The sequence below is a fragment of the Oncorhynchus nerka genome, linkage group LG22 (genome assembly GCF_034236695.1).
Source record: "Oncorhynchus nerka isolate Pitt River linkage group LG22, Oner_Uvic_2.0, whole genome shotgun sequence".
Classification (NCBI taxonomy): domain Eukaryota; kingdom Metazoa; phylum Chordata; class Actinopteri; order Salmoniformes; family Salmonidae; genus Oncorhynchus; species Oncorhynchus nerka.
Genome location: NC_088417.1, coordinates 87,644,027 through 87,667,272, shown reverse-complemented (window position 1 = coordinate 87,667,272; position 23,246 = coordinate 87,644,027). Strand labels below are relative to the sequence as shown.

Here is a 23,246-nt window from a genome sequence, read left to right as displayed (position 1 = left end):
TCTCTCAGAGCTTGCAGCCATCTTATTTGTCCTTGTTTGATATAAAACACAAAGATATTTCATGTTGAGGTGTTTTAATAAATGCTGTTCATACACAAAATTGTGTAGGTTGTCAAATACCTATTATTTTTAACATTTAGGGGAAAAGTATATTCTTTGACTTTTTTGTTTATTTTGTCTGACTTTATCCACGGCCCCTGAAATACAGTATCATGCGCAGTGAAATCAGTTTCAAAATATTATTCCTCTTTTGTGAGTGTTTAAGTTCAATACCTTAAATCAGTTATGGTTTTGCCACTTGTCTTTGTATACTTAATTTGCTTCCATGGACTTTTGGAAATGTTTTTTTGTTCTTCAAATAACATTGACAAGATTTTGTTGTGATACAAGCCACGTGTCACTAGCATTGTTATTTAACTAGGTCAGTCAGTTAAGAAAACATTCTTATTTACAATGACAGCCTACCGGGGAACAGTGGGTTAACTGCCTTGTTCAGGGGCAGAACGACAGATTTCTTTTTTACCTTGTCTGCTCAGGGACTCCATCTAGTAACCTTTCGTTTACTGGCTCAACGCTCTAACCACTAGGCTACCTGACAACCTGTATACATTTGGCACCAAATGGAAGAATAGACTATCAGGGAGGAGCTGGACTTATCCAATAAGAAACGCTAAGGGATGGATTCAATCTGTATCATGGAAGATCTGTGTTAAAATGTAAAGGTAATTTTAGATTTAGCCGACATATTCAGCGTTTACTGTGAATGCAGTCTCCGCAAACGCAGGAACATTGCCTTATACATTTCAATCACAAATTTTCCTACAATACTTCTGCGATGCACATTAAATCCAGCCCTTAATATCACCCTGGTGGTGTGATAGGAAGGTAAATGATCTTCAAGTATGGCTAATAAGGATGCAAATTCATCACTGGCCATTTAATTCACAAATGAATACAACTGACATTGGCATAGATGGCACATGAGGAAAAACACAGAATTGCTCAGCGTAAAACAATTTATTGATTTCGTGTTCCATCATATTACACACACTGTTGAAGGCCATCATTCTGAGGAAACATGCATTGACACACACGCATACACCCACACGTGGGATGCGAAATTGTGCTTTACAGAGACCCATGCTGCTCTCTCTGTCCCACTCTGAGGTCATATCCTGTTTGGTGCAACACGAGCCCTAGACGGTGAATATGTAGAAAGTCTGACGGAAACACACAGACACAACACACACACACACGGCACGCTCGACTTATAGGACAGGTATCTGAAAGGACATGCTCTCGCAATTTACTGACAGCTTGTTTTCACACATTACCACATGGTTACACACAGAAATATATTTCTATGGTTACACATGGCATCCTCTGTATTTCAGATTAATTCAACGTAAAAACATCTAGAGATTTTAATGGTAAAACACTTTCATCAAGATCCAGAGTAATAAGATCAACAACAAAAAAGATTGAGACGTGTAACTTGGTCATTTCCTAAGGGGACTAGGTTTTATCATGCCATCGATATGTCAGATTGATTTTGACATACCATCGTTGATGTGCTGTTGTCTCAAGGACATAATGACTTGTCTAAATCCCAGATGGACTAACATTAAAGGTAGACTCAGCGATGTGATTTAGATGCAGAAAGTCAACAGCATAGTGGGTCAATTTCCGCAAGAACTAAGAGCAATGAAGCATGAAACTCAAACTTCCCCGCTGTTTTGGTCCTGTGGCTGTGGCTACCATGCTGTGGACACCGTGAAGCGTGCACCTGCACAGATACTGTGAAAGTCAAGTCTTGCATCTCGCTCCTTTCAATATCTGCGGTGCTGCTCGTGGCCACATCAGTCCACTGAGTCTACCTTTAAAGGATGATATATTATTGCTTCACTGCTGCTCATGCATTATTACCAAAGTACAACATTAACTTCGATGCTGAGAATGGAAGTATGTACTGTACTGTGAGAGACCATTTGTTATTCTGTCCTTACCAAACTATCATGTATGTGGATTTACAGTGTCAAGCATCTTAGTACTGATCCTGGGCAACCCACTTGTGTGCAAATTCTGTTACAACCCAGCACACATACCTGATTATTCAACTAATCATCAAGACCTTGGTGTGCTATCAGGTGTTAGTGCTGGGAAGAAACAAAACAGTGCACCCCTGTGGGTCCCAAAGACCAGGATTAAGAAACCCCTGGTGCTAATCTAAAGTCTGTCAATGGTGTTGTAGATTAATGTTATGGTGATGTTATAGGATACTGCGTCTGAGTGCTAACAGGGATTATGGAATGTTTTCATAGTCGTCTCCATGTCTGACAAACACACAGGAATAGTACATCAGTCTTACTGTTTCTAGTGTACGAAACATTCAGGAGTTCTAAAACAATGTGAAATTCCATTTTGAAGCGAAGCCACAACCATCCATTTCCAGTGGTGTTGAAGACCACTTTGTCTAGGAGCTGTTCGTGTTGGTTTTATCGGCTCTGTAGAGGAAGAGAAGCCAATGAAACAGGCAGTAATGTTAGAGGTAGCATCCCAAATAGCAAACTATTCCCTAATATAGTGCACTGCTTTTGACCAGGGCCCTAAAGGGAATAGGGTGCCATTTTGGGATGCAGCCTTAGTGTTTATATGAAAGACAGACAAGCCAGACAAGGCCATCTCTCTTCAGACTGCACTTAAACAAGTAGCTTTAGTGGTCTTACTGACTCTGGTCTCCCAGACGTCGGCTCAGGTCCCTGGAGGAAGCTGCTCACACTACAGAAGAAAAAGGAAAACAAGTCAGAAGGGAATTTGGGGTGCAGTGGTAAATATATCAAGGGCTACATTCTATGGACCATATTGAATCAATGGTATTCTTAGTGGGGAAGGCTGAACCAAATATAGTCAAATGAGTATGTTTCTCATTGGAATTCTACATCCCTTTCTCAGACTCATCTCATTCACCATCTGTGATATATCACCATAATTAATCATCAATAAACCATAGATTATGGTAATACATGGAAGACAAATGCCTTGCGGGATACATTTATCACATTTCCATATTACTACAGTGCATGAAAGTAGTCAGAACAAACACACAAGTGAGAAGGCTGATCCAACCTAGAAGCCTTTCTGATGTTAAACAGGATCATGTGATAGATGGGAGTCTAGTTAAGAGAGAACAGACATGGGGAGGTACATAGTTTCTGTTTCTACAGCCGTAATAATAAGGGAAGGGAGTCAATGCTTACGTCGAGCTCAGCGCCGCTTCCTTCAGCTCCTCGTCAAGGCTAAGGGGTGAGAGTTGACAACGGAAGATAGTCAGTTACAGTGAAGAGGAGGAGAGGAGAAGAAGGGAGAGAGGGATGTGTAGACTGGGCTCACCTAATGATGCACTCTGGGATGTGGACATACTCCATGGGGATGAGTTCCTGCAGCTCAGCCAGGCTGTTCACGTACTTTATCTTATTGCTGAACTTGGTGCTGTGACAAAACACACAAACACACTCCTGCTATCTTTATCTACCAGATTATTTTATTTGAACAGAGAAATGTACACTGAGTGTATAAAACATTAGGAACACCTTACTAATATTGAGTTGCACCCCCTTTTATCCTCAGAACAGCCTAAATTCATCTGGTCATGGACTCTACAAGATGTCAAAAGCGTTCCACAGGGATGCTGGCCCATGTTGAACCCAATGCTTCCCACAGTTGTTTCAAGTTGGCTGGATGTCCTTTGGGTGGCGGACCATTGATACACACAGGAAACTGTTAAGGGTGAAAAACCCAGCAGCGTTGCAGTTCTTGACACAAGCAAGTGCACCTGGCACCTACTACCATACCGCATTTAAAGGCACTAACATCTTTTGTCTTGCCCATTCACCCTCTGACTGGCACACATACACAATCCATGTCTCAATTGTCTCAAGGCTAAGAAATCCTTCTTTAACCTGTCTACCTCCCCTTCATCTACACTGATTTAAAGTGACATCAACAAGGGATCATAGCATTCACCTGTTCAGGCTATGTCATGTAAGAGTAGGTGTTTTGTATACCATGCTTTCACGAAGTATTCACACCCCTTGACATTCTCCACATTTTGTTGTGTTAGAGTCAGAATTTTAAAATTGATTAAATTGAGATATTTTGTCACTGGCCTACACAAAATACCCCATAATGTCAAAGTGGAATTATGTTGTTAGAATTTTTGTAATCAAATTAATTAAATATGAAAAGCTGAAATGTCTTGAGTCAAGTATTCAACCCCTTTGTTATGGCAAGCCTAAATAAGTTCAGGAGTAAACATTTGCTTGACATGTCACATAATAGATAGACTCACTTTGTGTACAATATTAGTTTTTAACATGATTTTTGAATGCCTTCCTCATCTCTGTAACCCACACATACAATTAACTGTAAGGTCCCTTAGTTGAGCATTGAATTTCAAACACAGATTCAATTACAAAGGCCAGTTAGGTTTTCCAATGTCTCGCCGCAAAGAAGGCACCTGTTGGTAGATGGGTAAAAAAAAGCAGACATTGAATATCCAAATCAAATCAAATCAAATGTATTTATATAGCCCTTCGTACATAAGCTGATATCTCAAAGTGCTGTACAGAAACCCAGCCTAAAACCCCAAACAGCAAGCAATGCAGGTGTAGAAGCACGGTGGCTAGGAAAAACTCCCTAGAAAGGCCAAAACCTAGGAAGAAACCTAGAGAGGAACCAGACTATGTGGGGTGGCCAGTCCTCTTCTGGCTGTGCCGGGTGGAGATTATAACAGAACATGGCCAAGATGTTCAAATGTTCATAAATGACCAGCATGGTCGAATAATAATAAGGCAGAACAGTTGAAATTGGAGCAGCAGCACGGCCAGGTGGACTGGGGACAGCAAGGAGTCATCATGTCAGGTAGTCCTGGGGCATGGTCCTAGGGCTCAGGTCAGTTGAAACTGGAACTTGAAATATCCCTTTGAGCATGGTGAAGTTATTAATTACAATTTGGTTGGTGTATCAATACACCCAGTCAATACAAAGATACAGACATCCTTCCTAACTCAGTTGCTGGGGAGAAAGGAAACCACTAAAGTAATACTGCAAAAATTTGGCAAAGAAATTAACTTTTTGCCCTGAATACAAAGTGCCATGTTTGGAGCAAATCCAAAACAACACATTACTGAGTACTACTCTCCATATTTTCAAGCACAGTGGTGGTTGCATCATGTTATGGGTATGCTTTTTAAAATGATTTTCTTATTTCACCTTTATTTAACCAGGTAGGCCAGTTGAGAACAAGTTCTCATTTACAATTGTGACCTGGCCAAAATAAAGCAAAGCAGTGCGACAAAAACACAGAGTTACACATGCGATTAACAAACGTACAGTCAATAACACAATAGAAAAGTCTATATACAGTGTGTGCAAATGTAGTAAGATTTGGGAGGTAAGGCAATAAATAGGCCATGGTGGCGAAATAATTACAATTGAGCAATTAAACACTGGAGTGATAGATGTGCAGAAGATGAATGTGCAAGTAGAGATACTGGGGTGCAAAAGACCAAAAAATAAAGAACAATGTAGGGATGAGGTAGCTGGGTGGGCTATTTACAGATGGGCTGTGTACAGGTGCAATGATTGGTTTGCTGCTCTGACAGCTGATGCTTAAAGCTAGTGAGGGAGATATAAGAATCCAGCTTCAGTGATATTTCCAATTTGTTCCAGTCATTGGCAGCAGAGAACTGGAAGGAAAGGCGGCCAAAGCAGGAGTTGGCTTTGGGGATGACCAGTGAAATATACCTGCTGGAGCGTGTGCTACGGGTGGGTGCTGCTATGGTGACCAGTGAGCTGAGATAAAGCAGGGCTATACCTAACAAAGGCTTATAGATGACCTGGAGCCAGTAGGTTTGGCAACGAATATGAAGCGAGGGCCAGCCAACAAGAGCATACAGGTCGTATATGGGGCTTTGGTAACAAAACGGATGGCCCTGTGATAGACTGCATCCAATTTGCTGAGAAGAGTGTTGGAGGCTATTTGGTAAATGACATCGCCAAAGTCAAGGATCGGTAGGATAGTCAGTTTCACGAGGGTATGTTTGGCAGCATGAGTGAAGGAAGCTTTGTTGTGAAATAGGAAGCTGATTCTAGATTTCATTTTGGATTGGAGATGCTTAATGTGAGTCTGGAAGGAGAGTTTACAGTCTAACCAGAAACCTAGGTATTTGTAGTTGTCCACATATTCTAAGTCAGAACCGTCCAGAGTAGTGATGCTAGATGGGCGGGAGGGTGCGGGCAGTGATCGGTTGAAGAGCATGCATTTAGTTTTACTTGCATTTAAGAGCAGTTGGAGGCCATAGAAGGAGTGTTGTATGGCATTGAAGCTTGTCTGGAGGTTTGTTAACACAGTGTCCAAAGAAGGGCCAGAAGTATACAGAATGGTGTCGTCTGCGTAGAGGTGGATCAGAGAATCACCAGCAGCAAGAGAGACATCACTGATGTATACAGAGAAAAGAGTCGGCCCGGGAATTGAACCTTGTGGCACCCCTATAGAGACTGCAAGAGGTCTGGACAACAGGCCCTCCGATTTGAGAAACCAAGGCTGTTGAGTCTGCCGATAAGAATGCGGTGATTGACAGAGTCGAAAGCCTTGGCCAGGTCGATGAAGACGGCTGCACAGTATTGTCTTTTATCAATGGCGGTTATGATATCGTTTAAGACCATGAGCGTGGTGCACCCGTGACCAGCTCGGAAACTAGATTGCATAGCGGAGAAGGTACGGTGCGATTCGAAATGGTCAGTAATCTGTTTGTTTACTTGGCTTTCGAAGACTTTAGAAATGCAGGGTAGGATAGATCATCCCCACCGCGGCCGCTTTCCAATCTTTAGGGATCTCAGACGATATGAAATAGAGGTTGAACAGGTTAGTAATAGGGGTTGCAACAATTGAGGTAGATAATTTAAGAAAGAGATGGTCCAGATTGACTAGCCCAGCTGATTTGTAGGGGTCCAGATTTTGCAGCTCTTTCAGAACATCAGCTATCTGGATTTGGGTGAAGGAGAAATGGGGAGGCTTGTGCAAGTTTCTGTGGGGGGTGCAGAGCTGTTGACCTGGGTAAGGGTAGCCAGATGGAAAGCATGGCTTATTAAAATCTTTGATTATCATAGATTTATCGGTGGTGGCAGTGTTTCCTAGCATGAGTGCAGTGGGCAGATAGGAGGAGGTGCTCTTATTCTCCATGGACTTTACAGTGTCCAAAAACTTTTTGGAGTTTATGCTACAGGATGCAAATTTCTATTTGAAAAATCTAGCCCTTGCTTTCCTACCTGCCTGTGTATATTGGTTCCTAACTTCCCTGAAAAGTTGCATATCACGGGGGCTATTCAATGCTAATACAGCACGCCACAGGATGTTTTTGTGCTGGTCAAGGGCAGTCAAGTCTGGAGCGAACCAAGGGCTATATCTGTTTTTAGTTCTACATTTTTGAATGGGGCATGCTTATTTAAGATGGTGAGGAAAGCACTTTTAAAGAATAACCAGGCATCCTCTACTGACGGAATGAGGTCAATTTTCTTCCAGGATACCCAGGCCAGGTCGATTAGTAAGGCCTGCTCACTGAATTGTTATAGTTTGACAGTGATGAAGGGTGGTCTTTTGACCACGGAACCATTACGGACGCAGGCAATGAGGCAGTGGTCGCTGGGATCCTGGTTGAAGACAGCAGAGGTGTATTTAGAGGGCAGGTTGGTCAGGATGATATCTATGAGGGTGCCCGTGTTTACGGATTTGGGGTTGCACCTGGTAGGTTCCATGATAGTTTGTGTGAGATTGAGGGCATCTAGCTTAGATTGTAGGACGGCCGGGGTGTTAAGCATATCCCAGTTTAGGTCACCTAGCAGTACAAACTCTGAAGATAAATGGGGGGCAATTAATTCACATATAATATAGTGTCCAGGGCACAGCTGGGGGCTGAGGGGGGTCTATAACAAGCGGCAACAGTGGAGACTTATTTCTGGAAAGGTGGACTTTTAAAAGTAGAAGCTCGAACTGTTTGGGCATAGACCTGGATAGCATGCCAGAACTCCGCAGGCTATCTCTGCAGTAGATTGCATCTCCACCCCCTTTGGCCGTTCTATCTTGTCGGAAAATGTTGTAGTTGGGGATGGAAATTTCAGAATTTTTGGTGGCCTTCCTAAGCCAGGATTCAGACATGGCTAGGACATCAGGGTTGGCTGAGTGTGCTAAAGCAGTGAATAAAACAAACTTAGGGAGAAGGCTTCTGATGTTAACATGTATGAAACCAAGGCTTTTACGTTTACAGAAGTCAACAAATGATAGCGCCTGGGGAACAGGAGTGGAACTGGGGGCTACAGGGCCTGGGTTAACCTCTACATCACCAGAGGAACAGAGGAGGAGTAGGATAAGGGTACGGCTAAAGGCTATAAGAACTGGTCGTCTAGTGCGTTGGGGACATAGAATAAAAGGAGCAGATTTCTAGGCGTGGAAGAATAGATTCAAGGCATAATGTACAGTATGTATGTTAGGATGTGAGTACAGTGGAGATAAACCTAGGCGTTGAGTGACAATGAGAGAGGTTTCGTCTCTGGAGGCACCAGTTAAGCCAGGTAAGGATTTTTTGTGTGGGACAAAAGAGCTATATAAGGCATTTTGAGCGGGACTGAGGGCTCTACTGTGAAATAAAACAATAAGAAATAGCCAAGACAGCAGTGCGACAAGGCATACTGACATTAGAGAGGGGCATAAAGCAATCACAGGTGTTGATCAGAAGAGCTAAGACAACAACGAGTAAATGGTGATGAATGGGCAAGAGCAGGTCAGTTAGGTACATACAGGACCTGAGTTCGAGGCTGGGGCTGACAGGTAAACAAACGAGGTACCGTGTTATTGAAGCAGTCCAGGGGGCATCAGCTGTGTAGCCGAGTGATCATAAGGTCAAAAGAGCAGCAATAGGTGAGTCAGGGTGAGGTTCGCTAGTCACTACTACGCTAGGTGAGCAGGGGACACAGCGTTCAAAAAAGCTAGTGGGCCAGGGCTAGTGATGGTTCTTTGGAGACATCGTAACAGAATAGCCTGTTGAGACCACATCGGGCGATCACGTCGGCAGTCCATTCGTGATGGATTGGAGGGGCTCCGTGTCAACAATAAAGGGACCAGGCCAATTGGCAAAGGAGGTATTGTAGCCCTAGAATTAGCTGGTCGAGCGGCCTAGCTCGAGGCTAGCTCAAGGCTAGCTGCTGCTGCTTCAGGACAGAGGCGTTAGCTAACAATAGCCACTTGTTTGCAGCCAGCTAGCTGCGATGATCCTGTGTAATGATCCAGAGCGGCAGGAATCCGGTGATATGGTAGAGAAAAACAGTCTGATATGCTCTTGGTTGATATCGAGCTGTGCAGACTGGCAGGTGTTGTCTGAGCTAAAGCTGGCTGATGACCGGGAAAAAGATGAAGACTGCTAGCCGTGGCTAACAAAGACTAGTAGCTAGTTAGCTGGCTAGCTCCTGATGGAAGTTCCAGTTATAAGAAATAAAAATAGCAGATCTGTACTACATTGGATGAGGTGGTTTGCAGGAAAGTATATTTAGTTCGTAGATAGAAAGTGAGATTAAGATATATACGAAAAAGACCGGCTATTTAAACTGGTTAAGACACGAGAACATAACAAAGACATGGATGCTTGTGATTGTTCAGGATAAAAAATAAACGTAATGGAGCGAGGCACAGGCAGAATCCTAGAGGAAAACCTTCCACCAGACAATGGGAGATGAAATCACCTTTCAGCAGGTCAATAACTAAAACACAAGGCCAAATCTACACGGAAGATTTTTACCTAGAAGACAGTGAATGTTCCTGAGTGTCCTGGTTACAGTTTTGACTTAAAACTGCTTGAAAATCTATGGTAAGAACTGAAAATGGTTATCTAGCAATGATCAACAACCAATTTGACAGAGCTTGAAGAATTGCAAAAAATAATAATGGGCAAATGTTGCACAATCTATGTGTGGAAAGCTCTTAGAGACATCCTGAAAGACTCACAACTATAATCACTGCCAAAAGTGATTTAATATATCAAGATATACTAGTTTTCCTTTTCTTTTTTTTTCTTCTTTTTTTCTTTTTACAAATGTTAGACTTTTCTTGTACTTTGACATTAGAGTATTTTGTGTAGCTTGTTGACCAAAAAAATGACAAATCAGTTTTACTACCACTTTGTCACAACAAAACGTCATGGGGTGTGAATCATTTCTGAAGGCACTGTCTACATGTGTTTACCTTATGAAGGGCCTGGTGATGGCTAGGATGGTCCGTATAAACCAGGACGGGTGGACAATGATGAACGATTTCAAATTCTTCCTGAGCCTGTAACCAAACATTCATAAAAATTATCATATTGAGTGTTTGTGTGTGGTGGCATGATACAATGTTATTACTGTTGAACACATGGGGTAATACAGTTGAAGTCTAAATTTACATACACCTTAGCCAAATACATTTAAACTCAGTCAGGAATTGTGAAAAATAGTTTTTCACAATTCCTGACATTTAATCCTAGTAATAATTCCCTGTTTTAGGTCAGTTAGGTCACCACTTCATTTTATGAATGTGAAATGTCAGAATAATAGTAGATATAATTATTTATTTCAGCTTTGATTTCTTTCATCACATTCCCAGTGGGTCAGAAGTTTACATACACTCAATTAGTATTTGATAGCATTGGCTTCAAATTGTTTAACTTTGGTCAAACGTTTCGGGTAGCCTTCCACAAACTTCCCACTGTCACACCCACACTTTCATCTTGTCTAGGGGTTTTGTATGTTTATGGGGCTGTTTCCTTTCTAGGTATATTGTATGTCTATGGTTTCCTGGATTGGTTCTCAATTAGAGGCAGCTGTCTATCGTTGTCTCTCATTGGGAACCATATTTAGGCAGCCATATTCTGTGGGTACTTTGTGGGTGATTGTTTCCGTGTCTGTGTTTGTTCACCACACGGTACTGTTTCGGTTTCGGTTGTTCACAGTTCGTTTATTGTTTTGTAGTGTTCAGGTAATTTCATTAAAAACAACTATGGACACTTACCACGCTGCATATTGGTCTTCAGACGAAGAGGAGAAAATCAGCCGTGACAGAATTACCCACCAAAACAGGACCAAGCAGCGTGGTGACAGGCAGCGGCAGGAGGAGCAGCACAATCAGGAATATTAGACTTGGGAGGAGATACTGGACGGAAAAGGACCCTGGGCACAGCCAGGGGAATATCGCCGCCCCAAAGCGGAGCTGGAGGCAGCGAAGGCGGAGAGGCGCTGCTATGAGGAGGCAGCACGGCGGCGCGGATGGAAGCCCAAGAGTCAGCCCCAAAAATGTATTGGGGGAGGCACACAGGGAGTATGGCGAAGCCAGGTAGGAGACCTGCGCCAACTTCCTGTGCTTACCGGGGGGCTAGAGAGACCGGGCAGACACCGTGTTATGCTGTGGAGTGCACGGTGTGCCCAGTGCGGGTGCATAGCCCGGTGCGGAACATACCAGCTCCTCGTATCGAGGCTCAGACGAAGAGGAGGAAATCAGCCGTGACACCCACAATATGTTGGGTGAATTTTGGCCCATTCCTCCTGAAAGAGCTGGTGTAACTGAGTTAGGTTTGTAGGCCTCCTTGCTCACACACGCTTTTTCAGTTCTGCCCACACATTTTCTATAGGATTGAGGTCAGGGCTTTGTGATGGCCACTCCTGTCACACCCTGACCATAGTTTGCTTTGTATGTTTCTATGTTTTGTTTGGTCAGGGTGTGATCTGAGTGGGAATTCTATGTTGGCCTGTTCGGCGCTGCCAGAGCTCCCGCCCCTCAGTCCAGAGGCGCTAGAGCCCCTCATTCCAGAGGCGCCAGAGCTACTCAGTCCAGCGCTGCCAGAGCCTTCCTCTCCAGCGTTGCCGGAGCTTCCCGTCTGCCCAGCACCATCTGAGCTACCCGTCTGCCCAGCGCCGCCTGAGCCACCCGTCTGCCCAGCGCCGCCAGTGCCGCCAGTCTGCCCAGCGCTGCCAGTGCCGCCAGTCTGCAAGGAGCCGCCAGTGCCGCCAGTCACCCAGGGGCCGCCAGTGCCGCCAGTCAGCCAGGGGCCGCCAGTGCCGCCAGTCAGCCAGGGGCCGCCAGTGCCGCCAGTCAGCCAGGGGCCGCCAGTGCCGCCAGTCAGCCAGGGGGCCGCCAGTGCCGCCAGTCAGCCAGGGGCCGCCAGTGCCGCCAGTCAGCCAGGGGCCGCCAGTGACGCCAGTCAGCCTGGGGCCGCCAGTGCCGCCAGTCAGCCAGGGGCCGCCTGTCAGCCAGGGGCCGTCAGCCCAGAGCTTCCGCCCCTCTGTCCAGAGCTTCCGCCCCTCTGTCCAGAGCTTCCGCCCCTCTGTCCAGGGCTTCCGCCCCTCTGTCCAGAGCTTCTGCCCCTCTGTCCTGAGCTGCCCCTCAGTCCAGTGGGGTCATTTAGTAGGGTCACCGTGGTTGGGAGGCCACGGAAGCAGACAATAAGGAGGACTAAGACTATGGTGAAGTGGGGGCCACGTCCAGCACCAGAGCCGCCACCGCGGACAGATGCCCACCCAGACCCTCCCCAATAGGTTCAGGTTTTGCGGCCGGAGTCCGCACCTTGGGGGGGAGGGGGGGGGGGGGGGTTACTGTCACACCCTGACCATAGTTTGCTTTGTATGTTTCTATGTTTTGTTTGGTCAGGGTGTGATCTGAGTGGGCATTCTATGTTGGATGTCTTGTTTGTCTATTTCTATGTCTGGCCTGATATGGTTCTCAATCAGAGGCAGGTGTTAGTCATTGCCTCTGATTGGGAACCATATTTAGGTAGCCTGTTTGGTGTTGGGTTTTGTGGGTGATTGTTCCTGTCTCTGTGTTTGCACCAGATAGGGCTGTTTTTGGTTTTCCACGTTTATTGTTTTGTAGTGTTCGTGTTTATCTTTTTTTATTAAACATTAATCAATATAACCACGCTGCGTTTTGGTCCGCCTCTCCTTCACCACAAGAAAAACGTTTCAACTCCAATACCTTGACTTTGTTGTCCTTAAGCCATTTTGCCACAACTTTGGAAGTATGCTTGGGGTCATTGTCCATTTGGAAGACTCATTTGCGACCAAGCTTTAACTTCCTGACTGATGTCTTGAGATGTTGCTTCAATATGTCCACATAATTGTCCACCCTCATGATGCCATCTATTTTGTGAAGTGCACCAGTCCCTCCTGCAGCAAAGCACTCCCACAACATGATGCTGCCACCCCCGTGCTTCACGGTTGGGATGGTGTCCTTCGGCTTGCAAGCCTCCCCCTTTTTCCTCCAAATATAACGATGGTCATTATGGCCAAACAGTTCTATTTTTGTTTGATCAGACCAAAGGACATTTCTCTAAAAAGTATGATCTTTGTCCCCATGTGCAGTTGCAAACCGTAGTCTGGCTTTTTTATGGTGGTTTTGGAGCAGTGGCTCTTCCTTGCTGAGCGGCGTTTCAGGTTATGTCGAAACAGGACACGTTTTACTGTGGATATATACTTTTGCCTGTTTCCTCCAGCATCTTCAGAAGGCCATTTGTTGTTGTTCTGGGGTTTGATTTGCACTTTTTGCACCAAAGTATGTTCATCTCTAGGAGATAGAACGCGTCTCCTTCCTGAGCGGTATGACAGCTGCGCGGTCCCATGGTGTTTATACTTGCGTACTATTGTTTGTACAGATGAACGTGTACCTTCAGGCATTTGAAAATTGCTCCCAAGGATCAACCAGACTTTTGGAGGTCTACAATGTTTTTTCTGAGGTCTTGGCTGATTTCTTTTGATTCACCCCTGATGTCAAGAAAAGAGGCACTGAGTTTGAAGGTAGGCCTTGAAATACATCCACAGGTACACCTCCAATTGACTCAAATTATGTCAATTAGCCTATCAAAAGCTTCTAAAGCCATGAAATCACTTTCTGGAATTTTCCAAGCTGATTAAAGGCACAGTCAATTTAGTGTATGTAAACTTCTGACCCACTGGAATTGTGATACAGTAAAATAATCTGTCTGAAACAATTGTTGGAAAAATTAATTGTGTCATGCTCAAAGTAGATGTCGTACCCAACTTGCCAAAACTATAGTTTGTTAACAAGAAATTTGTGGAGTGGTTGAAAAACTAGTTTTAATGACTCCAACCTAAGTGTATGTAAACTTCCGACTTCGACTGTAAATACATGTTAATCCTATCACATTTTATCCCGTGGTCAAGATTCTATCCCCTTGCACTTTTTCATACTACAAATATAATTCATCCATCCATCTACTCATCCATGAATCAAACATTGTAAAAAGCAATCTACCTCCTGTCAATCATCTGGTAGCACTTCTTGAGCCAGCCCATTCCAGGCATCCTCCTGTGGGGCGTGGCTCCATTCAAATAGACAATCATATAGTCCTCTGCCACCATCAGCTCCAACGTGCTGATCACATACCTGCCGGCAGGGCAAACAGCAGGGCAAGTACACATCAAACTACTATCACTGACTTCGCTGATAACTACTTTATTGAGGGAAATGTACTTACTACCACTGTGATATGAGTTTGCCTCACCTAGCTATCTTAAAATGAATGCACTAATTGTAAGTCGCTGTGGATAAGAGCATCTGATAAATGACAAAATGTCAAATGTAAATCAATCTAATCACTAGATTCTAGTGTATGATTTAAAACATGTCCAAAGAGTAGAGAAACATCTGAAATATCACTGAAATGAAGAACAAGAGAGGAGTATGACAATGAACGATTGGAAGGTACATGCAGAATATTTACAACATTGCTCTTCAAGTTATTTTTCTTGGAAATAAAGACAGACATGAACTTAACCATAAAACGCAATTAGTTATCAGTATATCCATCAAAACATCTACACATAATGTATGTATTGTTTGGTCACAGGTCTACGTTTCGAACCAGGGATAGGGGAGTAAGGTCGGGAAACATTCCCTATCCACACAAGATCTGAGTAATAGCTTGCTTGACATTTAAAGGTAATTTCAGATTGAGCTGAAATATTCAGCATTTATAGTGAATGTGATCTCCGCGTGCATCACCTTTAAAAGGTGCCTAAGTCAGTACTATTGAGAGTGAGGTTAGGTGCAACTTACAGGAAGAGGTTCTCCATGACTTCATGGTAGTCCTCACTGTCACTGTCTGGGAGGAAACACGCTGCAAACACTATTATGGCGTTCACTCCGTTTCCATAGTACCCTGATGAAGGAAAAACAACACTTCAAAAGAAATATTAAAATATTGCCCACACTACAACAGTTTACAAGAGTACCCTGTCTCAGAGGCTAGATCGTGGGTTGGGTCTGGGTTGGGTGGGGTAGGGTAGGGTGTTGTTGGGTGAGGTGTTTGGCTGTTTTGTTTCTCAGTTTGTTTGTATTTCTCTCTGTCATCTGCCATCGGTATGTCAGTGTATGTCTGAATATTAAATTTTTTACCTGTAATTAAGTCCCATTACATTCCATGAAATTAAAATCTGTTTTGTATGGGAGACCCCATCAAGAGAAAGGAGGTAAAATAAGGTATATAAAAAAAGAAGGTATAAAAACACCAAACAACAATCAGAACTTTCCTGTACCTCCATGGGATATAACTCTCTGGTAGGGCTCGATGATCTTCATGTTGATGCGGTGTTCCTGCTCTCCGATGACCACGGCCCTCCACAGCTTCGCATCCTGACGCTCCTCCGCTGCACTGCACGTAGGAATCGGCTCGCACGGCTTTTTTGATGTGTTGCGATTGGCTGTCGGGGGTTCTGGTTTGGGGAAAAAACAACAGAAACACAGCTAGGAGAAAACACAGACATACTATAAATCCAACAACAAACATTTTATTACAGAGAAATTAGGTATACGGAATAAAATGTTAATTTTAATTGATGCAGCTTCCCAAGTGGTGAAATATCTTGTTTGGTATATTAGACTGTCTGAAATGGACCTATACTGTAAAGTGTACTTAAGAGTGCCATTTGGGACGTACTCCTAGACTGACTCACCCTCCCAGTCCAGCTCATTGTCGGTGTAGTCCAGATAGTCTGTGTCATCGGGCGTATCCAGGTCGTCCACGTTAATGTCCAGGTCATCGGGTGTCTCTAGGGCGTCGTCTTCACTCTGGTCCAGTGAAAGGCTGATACGCGGGGCGGAGAGCTTCTTCCTTTGGGAGGGGCCACCCGGCGTGCCCTGCAGGGGCAGCGAGTTGGGAGGGGCTACAGGGAGAGAGGGGGAAGAGTCACTGTACATGTTAGATTGATCCATCTGTCTCTCTTCATCACTCCTTATCTCTTGTGGAGTCGTGTGTTATGGCATTTTGTCTGGTTGTCTTCTGTGCTAAAGAACATTTGGACTTTTAAATGATATAGCAGTAAATGTGCATTAGGAATGAGTTAATGTGTCTGTATGAGTAACTAGCCTCATCATGCTGCTGTATGTAACTGTGAGAGGGTGCCTAATTAAGTAAACTGACAGCTCAGTCCTGCAGGTAGCCAAAGAGTAATGATGGAATAATAACCTATCACACACAGAGTTGCCAGTGTCTAACTGAGGCTCACCTGGTCTGCCCTCGGCCACCTCTGAGCTCATCTTACTGTGAGATGCCAGGTCCATACCCTCATCACCCAGTGGGACCTGAAGAGAACACAGAGACCAATGACATACTGAATACAGACTCAATAAAGAGTGTGTGTGCGTGCGCATGTGTGAGTTTGTCCATGTCAGAGAAAGCTGGTGGGAGGAGCTAACTCCAAATGCATTTTACACACCTGACCCAGATTGCGATTTTACAACGGGCTGTTTTTGGATTATGTAAACAACAACAGTAATTGGCGAGGATGCAGGGCTGTGTTCCAAACAAAACAAAACAACTACAAGTGTGTTTGCTCCTCAACGACACAGATAGGAGAGATAAGTTATAAAAGTGCATTTACATTTCTTCAGAACTGTGAACACTTTGGAGAGGTGTGTGTGTGTGTGTGTGTGTGTGTGTGTGTGTGTGTGTGTGTGTGTGTGTGTGTGTGTGTGTGTGTGTGTGTGTGTGTGTGTGTGTGTGTGTGTGTGTGTGTGTGTGTCATTATCTAAACAACAGGGCTTTCATTTCTTGCACCACAAAGAGAGAATAGATTTTTCACTTCAACAGACAGGTTACAAGGTCCCAAACCCTCTACTGTGGTCCTTCAACCTCTACATTGCTGGGGAGAATCATCATCCATCATCCAAAATAGTCCCTATACTACAAAATCATCCACAATAGTCCCTATACTAAGACATCAAACATAGACACAGACACATGCATACACAGACACACACAATAACATATGCACTATACACACATGTACACATGGATTTTTCTACTGTAGATATGTGGTAGTGGTGGAGTATGGGCCTGAGGGCACACAGTGTGTTGTGAAATCTGTGAATGTATATGGGGACTGCCTTGGCAGCAGCTAATGGGGATCCATAATAAATACAAATACTAAGACATCATCCACAATAGTCCCTATCCTAAGACATCATCCACAATAGTCCCTATACTAAGACATCATCCACAATAGTCCCTATACTAAGACTATTGATACTGCATACCAGTGAGAGCTTGACTGTGTTTTATGTTTGCTCATACACACACAGTGAGTGAACTCAGTTGGCAATACTGTAGTACACACAGTCACACAGTCACATCTCCTACAGGCACACTGTCTTAAAGGATTGTGTCTCTATCATTGCTGCTGGGATGATTTGAATTTACCCCACTAGAGGGGAGAGGAGGAAGAGGGGGAGAGGGAGAAAAGGGGGAGAGGGAGAAAATGGGGAGAGGGAGAAGAGGGAGGGTGGATGAGGGTCAGAAAAGGAAGGGGAGTAGAGTGGAGGAAGAGGAGTGGGAGGGAGAGGGAGTAGAGGGGAAGAGGAAGAAGAGAGGGAGAGTGGAGGAAGAGGGGAGAGGGAGAAGAGGGAGGGTGGATGAGGGTCAGAAAAGGAAGGGTAGTAGAGTGGAGGAAGAGGAGTGGGAGGGAGAGGGAGTAGAGGGGAAGAGGAAGAAGAGGGGAGAGTGGAGGAAGAGGAGTGGGAGGGAGAGAGAGTAGAAGGGAAGAGGAAGAAGAGGGGAGAGTGGAGGAAGAGGGGAGAGGGAGATGAGGGAGGGAGTGGAGGAAATGGGGGGGAGGGGGTGGGAGGGGAGTAGAAAAGAGGAATGGGAGTGGAGGAAGAGGGGGAGAGGGAGATGAGGGAGGGGTGGGAGGGGAGTAGAAAACATGAATGGGAGTGGAGGAAGAGGGGGAGAAGGAGATGAGGGGGAGGGAGAAGAGAGGGAGTGGGAGGAAGAGGGGGAGAGGGGGAAAAGAGGGAGGGGAGAGGAGAAAGAGAGGGAGAAGAGGAGAGGAGGAAGAGGGGAGAGGGAGAGGGAGAAGAGGGGGGAGTGGGAGGAGGGTTGGGGTTAAGGTCGTCAGATCTCTCCTTCTCTGTGAATCATCCATCCGTTTCTTGCAGGAGGAGGCGGAGAGAGGGATGGGGAGGTAGGGTAAAGCGGTTACATCATCAGCAGCCCATTCTCCTCCCTCTCTCCTCCCGTTCTCTTCTCTTCCCTCTCTCCTCTTTTCAGTCTCTCTGCTGATTCAAATGTCCACATGCTCACTCGAGCACAGATTAGGCACAGATGCAAATGAACCAACATTCACGTGCACTCACGCACATGAAAATACTGAACTGATCCTAGTTTCTCTTCCAGACGGGAGAAGACAAATCTGATTGCATTTGCAAATGTAACAAACAAAAAACATGCTGATTAGAATAGCTGATTCACACACACACACATACACACAGATAAACACACATATGGTCGGTATAGCAAGACCAGCATCAGCTGCTTTGCTCCATGGACGGCGATGAACCGCCTAATACACACACCGCAGCACAGCAACACCGTGCTGATGACAGCAGCCCCGCCCTCTCTCTCCCTCTCTTCCTGTCTCTAGAAAATAAATACATCTCTCTCTTCTCCCTTTTCCTTATTCTGCATCACATTTAACTCATCCACTCACCACTACTGGGGCACAGGAATCTCTGTCCTTCTCTGTCTCAGAGCATGGATTTCAGCTGTATCTCCCTTTTTGTCTTTATTTTCCTCCCAGGCTCTTGGTAGAGATGCTCAGCTTGCAAACTGCTCACAGCTTCCACCATTTTGTGGTCACATGACCCAGGCTGGCACCAAATAAAGGCAATCCCCTGCTTCTCCAGTTGTGCGTGCGTGTGTGTGTTATTATTAGAGGCCAACTGAGAGGAGTTGTAAGCCCGACTGCGCAGCTAAAAGAGGTTTTTATTATCCCTCAGGGCTAAAAGAGAAACAATAAGTTGAAAGGAAACAGTATAATTCAAATGAATCCCTTGCTTTCACTATTTAAGACAATCGATGTATTTTAGAAGCCATTCCATGTTATTTGATTCATCTAAATAAATCGATCAGAAAATGTTGTAAATACGTAGCAGTGCTTTATGATGAGCATTAAACTGTATGACTACCACCTTTACTAATGTTCTAATTTTACGACCATTTGCTAGTTCCACCCACTATAAATGTTCAGTTATAACTACATCACGTCTGGTCACCTTAAATTGCTTCAGTGTCTCCTAAATAAACACACCTACCTACAGTCTCATTCATCTCCCATATTTCTCCATGTACAGTATCTGCCTTATTGTCTTCATTATAATATATATATAATACACTATCTAAGGATAACAAGCACTTGATATTTCAATCAAACAATAGAAAAGAAATACAGCATCTTCTCACCTAATGCAATCAAAAATAAAAACAATATAAAAAAACAGGAAGATCGAACAATAGCCAGTGTCTCCTACTACACAATAGAGATGTGGAACTTTCAAATATGAGCAGGGATTTCAAGTATACAGTAAATAGTTGCAAACACTGGTTGTTAAACGACAAAACTTAATTCTACATAGTTGGAAGACCTTTCCTCTGAGGAGATCCTCTTTGGACGGGCGCATGTTTGTTTGTTTAGTCACTCACCTCTGTTCTTGGTCTCGGTCTCACCAGTTAAACAGGAAGAGATAGGAGTCTGAAAGTACAGCACACATGACTGCTGCCTGTTTGGTACAAAGGTCGTTGCCACGATGTCCTGCCACCGTCATACCTATGTGTGTGTGTGTGTGTGTGTGTGTGTGTGTGTGTGTGTGTGTGTGTGTGTGTGTGTGTGTGTGTGTGTGTGTGTGTGTGTGTGTGTGCGTGCGTGCGTGCGTGCGTGCGTGCGTGCGTGTGTGTGTATGTGTGTACGTGTGTACGTGTGTGTGTGTTAACACCAGAGCTTGACTTGTGATGGAAGAAGTGCAGGAGCTGTCTTTTCCCAAGTCATCCATTAGACTATGTTCACTGAAATTCACAAATGACATTATGCTATAGATACCTCTGATTATTCACTGTTAACGGTTAATACATATTTTCCTTGACTTCTCCATGACTTGTAACTACATTTTCATTCATATTCATATTATATATAGCTTACATGAAAAAGTAAGCATTACTGACACTGGAAAAGTGGTGTGTCCAATCCCATGTAGACCTACCACCTCCTACCATTGTGCCCTTGATCAAAGCACTTAGCCCCCCACATAGAACTGCACTGTTAGTCACGTTGTCAACATGTGGTCAACCCTCCATCTGGAGAGCTCCTGGGTGTGCAGGCTTGGCTTTCTCAACATCACAACCAAATACATGTGTCTTTATAAAATGATTCATGTGTTGTGGAGTTCTATGCACAGAAAGTTCTTAGAATATTTTCTACTGATGTTCGCAGTTATATTGCTTCTGTTTAATAGAGGGGAATCCCAGTTTTCTAACAGTGAAGATGTATTTAGGCTCTGCAGTGCTGGTGGAAAGACAACAACGAAATGAATGCTTAGTTAGCCAATTCAAAACATACCTATAGCTATCTAGTTAGTCTGTCATTATTTTATACCTGCTGCTAAAATGTGGTTTTCTCTCACTCCTCGGGGAACTGCCCGCTCGCACTGGGACACAAGCAGCACCACAGACATGCACTGAAGGGTCAAAACGATAATGGCTGATATGTAGTTTTTTTATTGATTGATCATATTTACAAGTGTGCTTTCATGAATTACATGAACAATTAGGAAACTAATTTCCATACTTTCCATGACCTTACAAAACCTGATTTGACCATTTGGAACCTGATTTGGCCATTCAGGTTGGCACATTTTCAGTGTACTGTCATTCACTGATTCACAGACTAGCGGCAGATACATTTGAACAGAGGAATCAGAAAATGAATGCCCACTCTCCATTGTTATTAAATGAAGATTCCGCCTTCATTCTGCTTTGATTATTTGTTTTGCCTTGGTGTGTGAATCTGGGCCAGCGATAGGCTACTTGCTTTGGTATGCAATTTCCCAAAAAGTAAAGTGCTGCTACGGTGTTCTGGACATCTCCAGCCCAAGTCAAGCACTGAAATACACAATCTGGCTGTTCAAAAAGCCAATAATGAGGTGACGTACTATTCCTTATTATAACCCTTCTATTATATATTAAAACCATAAGGCACAATAAGGCACACTAAGGCACAATAAGGCACACTAAGGCACACTAAGGCACAATAAGGCACACTAAGGCACAATAAGGCACAATAAGGCACACTAAGGCACAATAAGGCACAATAAGGCACAATAAGGCACAATAAGGCACACTAAGGCACAATAAGGCACAATAAGGCACAATAAGGCACACTAAGGCACAATAAGGCACACTAAGGCACACTAAGGCACAATAAGGCACACTAAGGCACACTAAGGCACAATAAGGCACACTAAGGCACAATAAGGCACACTAAGGCACAATAAGGCACACTAAGGCACACTAAGGCACAATAAGGCACAATAAGGCACAATAAGGCACAATAAGGCACACTAAGGCACAATAAGGCACAATAAGGCACAATAAGGCACACTAAGGCACACTAAGGCACAATAAGGCACAATAAGGCACACTAAGGCACAATAAGGCACAATAAGGCACAATAAGGCACACTAAGGCACAATAAGGCACAATAAGGCACAATAAGGCACACTAAGGCACACTAAGGCACAATAAGGCACAATAAGGCACACTAAGGCACAATAAGGCACAATAAGGCACAATAAGGCACACTAAGGCACAATAAGGCACAATAAGGCACACTAAGGCACAATAAGGCACTATAAGGCACACTAAGGCACACTAAGGCACAATAAGGCACAATAAGGCACAATAAGGCACACTAAGGCACAATAAGGCACAATAAGGCACACTAAGGCACAATAAGGCACAATAAGGCACAATAAGGCACACTAAGGCACAATAAGGCACAATAAGGCACACTAAGGCACAATAAGGCACAATAAGGCACACTAAGGCACACTAAGGCACAATAAGGCACAATAAGGCACAATAAGGCACAATAAGGCACAATAAGGCACACTAAGGCACAATAAGGCACAATAAGGCACAATAAGGCACACACACAGCCCTTAGCTGTGGTATATTGGCAATACCCAAAGTTCCTTATTGCTATTATAAACTGGTTAAACATAATGAGAAGAGTAAAAAATAAATGTTTTGTCATACCTGCTTTCCGTCAATCAATCCACCCAGTTTATAATATATTATATAGACTATCATGAACTATTACAATATTAAACCACAGGTTAGTTCCCTTCTCTACATGTCCTGTGAGAAATGAGACAGAACTCTCCATAGGGTCGATTTTAATGATTTATTGCTAAGATACCTGCACAAACATTAACAAACCAGTGACCATTCCAGAATCCTGTGAATGTGTTGATAATTGTGTTGATAATTTATTTGAGTTTTTATAGATACAAAAAAGGAGGAAAGTGTCAATTATAAAACAATGTGAAACGCACCTATTACAACACAAATATAAACGAAGGAACTTTGACTCTGTAGGCATATTTTCCCTTTACTTCCTCTTAACCTGCAGGAACTGTGCAGGCAGGATCGGCAACATTCTTCCCAGGGTATTTTTCTCATCAACCATGTCATACAGATGGGATAGCCTACTGATACCCCATCTCATAATATGGTAGATGTTCAGGAGACTGTCTGTTATTTCTTACAATTCATACTTTTTACAATCAAATTCAATCACATGTATTTTATTAAGCCCTTTTA

The 23,246-nt window shown here is 43.9% G+C and overlaps 1 protein-coding gene across 5 annotated transcripts; it reads right to left on the bottom strand.

The window, feature by feature from the left end:
* Positions 1-998: 998 nt before the first annotated feature.
* On the bottom strand, positions 999-22,825 carry LOC115105945 (protein prune homolog 2-like). 5 transcript variants are annotated; one of them, XM_029628474.2, is made up of 12 exons: positions 19,833-20,037; positions 19,081-19,371; positions 16,600-16,675; positions 16,048-16,257; positions 15,631-15,807; positions 15,152-15,254; positions 14,348-14,479; positions 10,292-10,378; positions 3,391-3,489; positions 3,258-3,296; positions 2,731-2,778; positions 999-2,504 (listed from the first exon to the last, which is right to left on the bottom strand). In XM_029628474.2, the coding sequence occupies exons 3-12, from the start codon at positions 16,652-16,654 to the stop codon at positions 2,474-2,476; spliced, it is 981 nt and encodes a 326-aa protein (XP_029484334.2). In that variant the 5' UTR covers positions 16,655-16,675; positions 19,081-19,371; positions 19,833-20,037; the 3' UTR covers positions 999-2,473. The 5 variants fall into 5 exon arrangements, with proteins under 5 accessions (XP_029484334.2, XP_064863615.1, XP_064863614.1 ...); XM_065007543.1 differs by lacking the exons at positions 19,081-19,371; positions 19,833-20,037 and adding an exon at positions 22,680-22,825 and having other exon boundaries at positions 2,727-2,778; XM_065007542.1 differs by lacking the exons at positions 19,081-19,371; positions 19,833-20,037 and adding an exon at positions 22,680-22,825.
* Between the last annotated feature and the right edge of the window lie 421 nt (positions 22,826-23,246).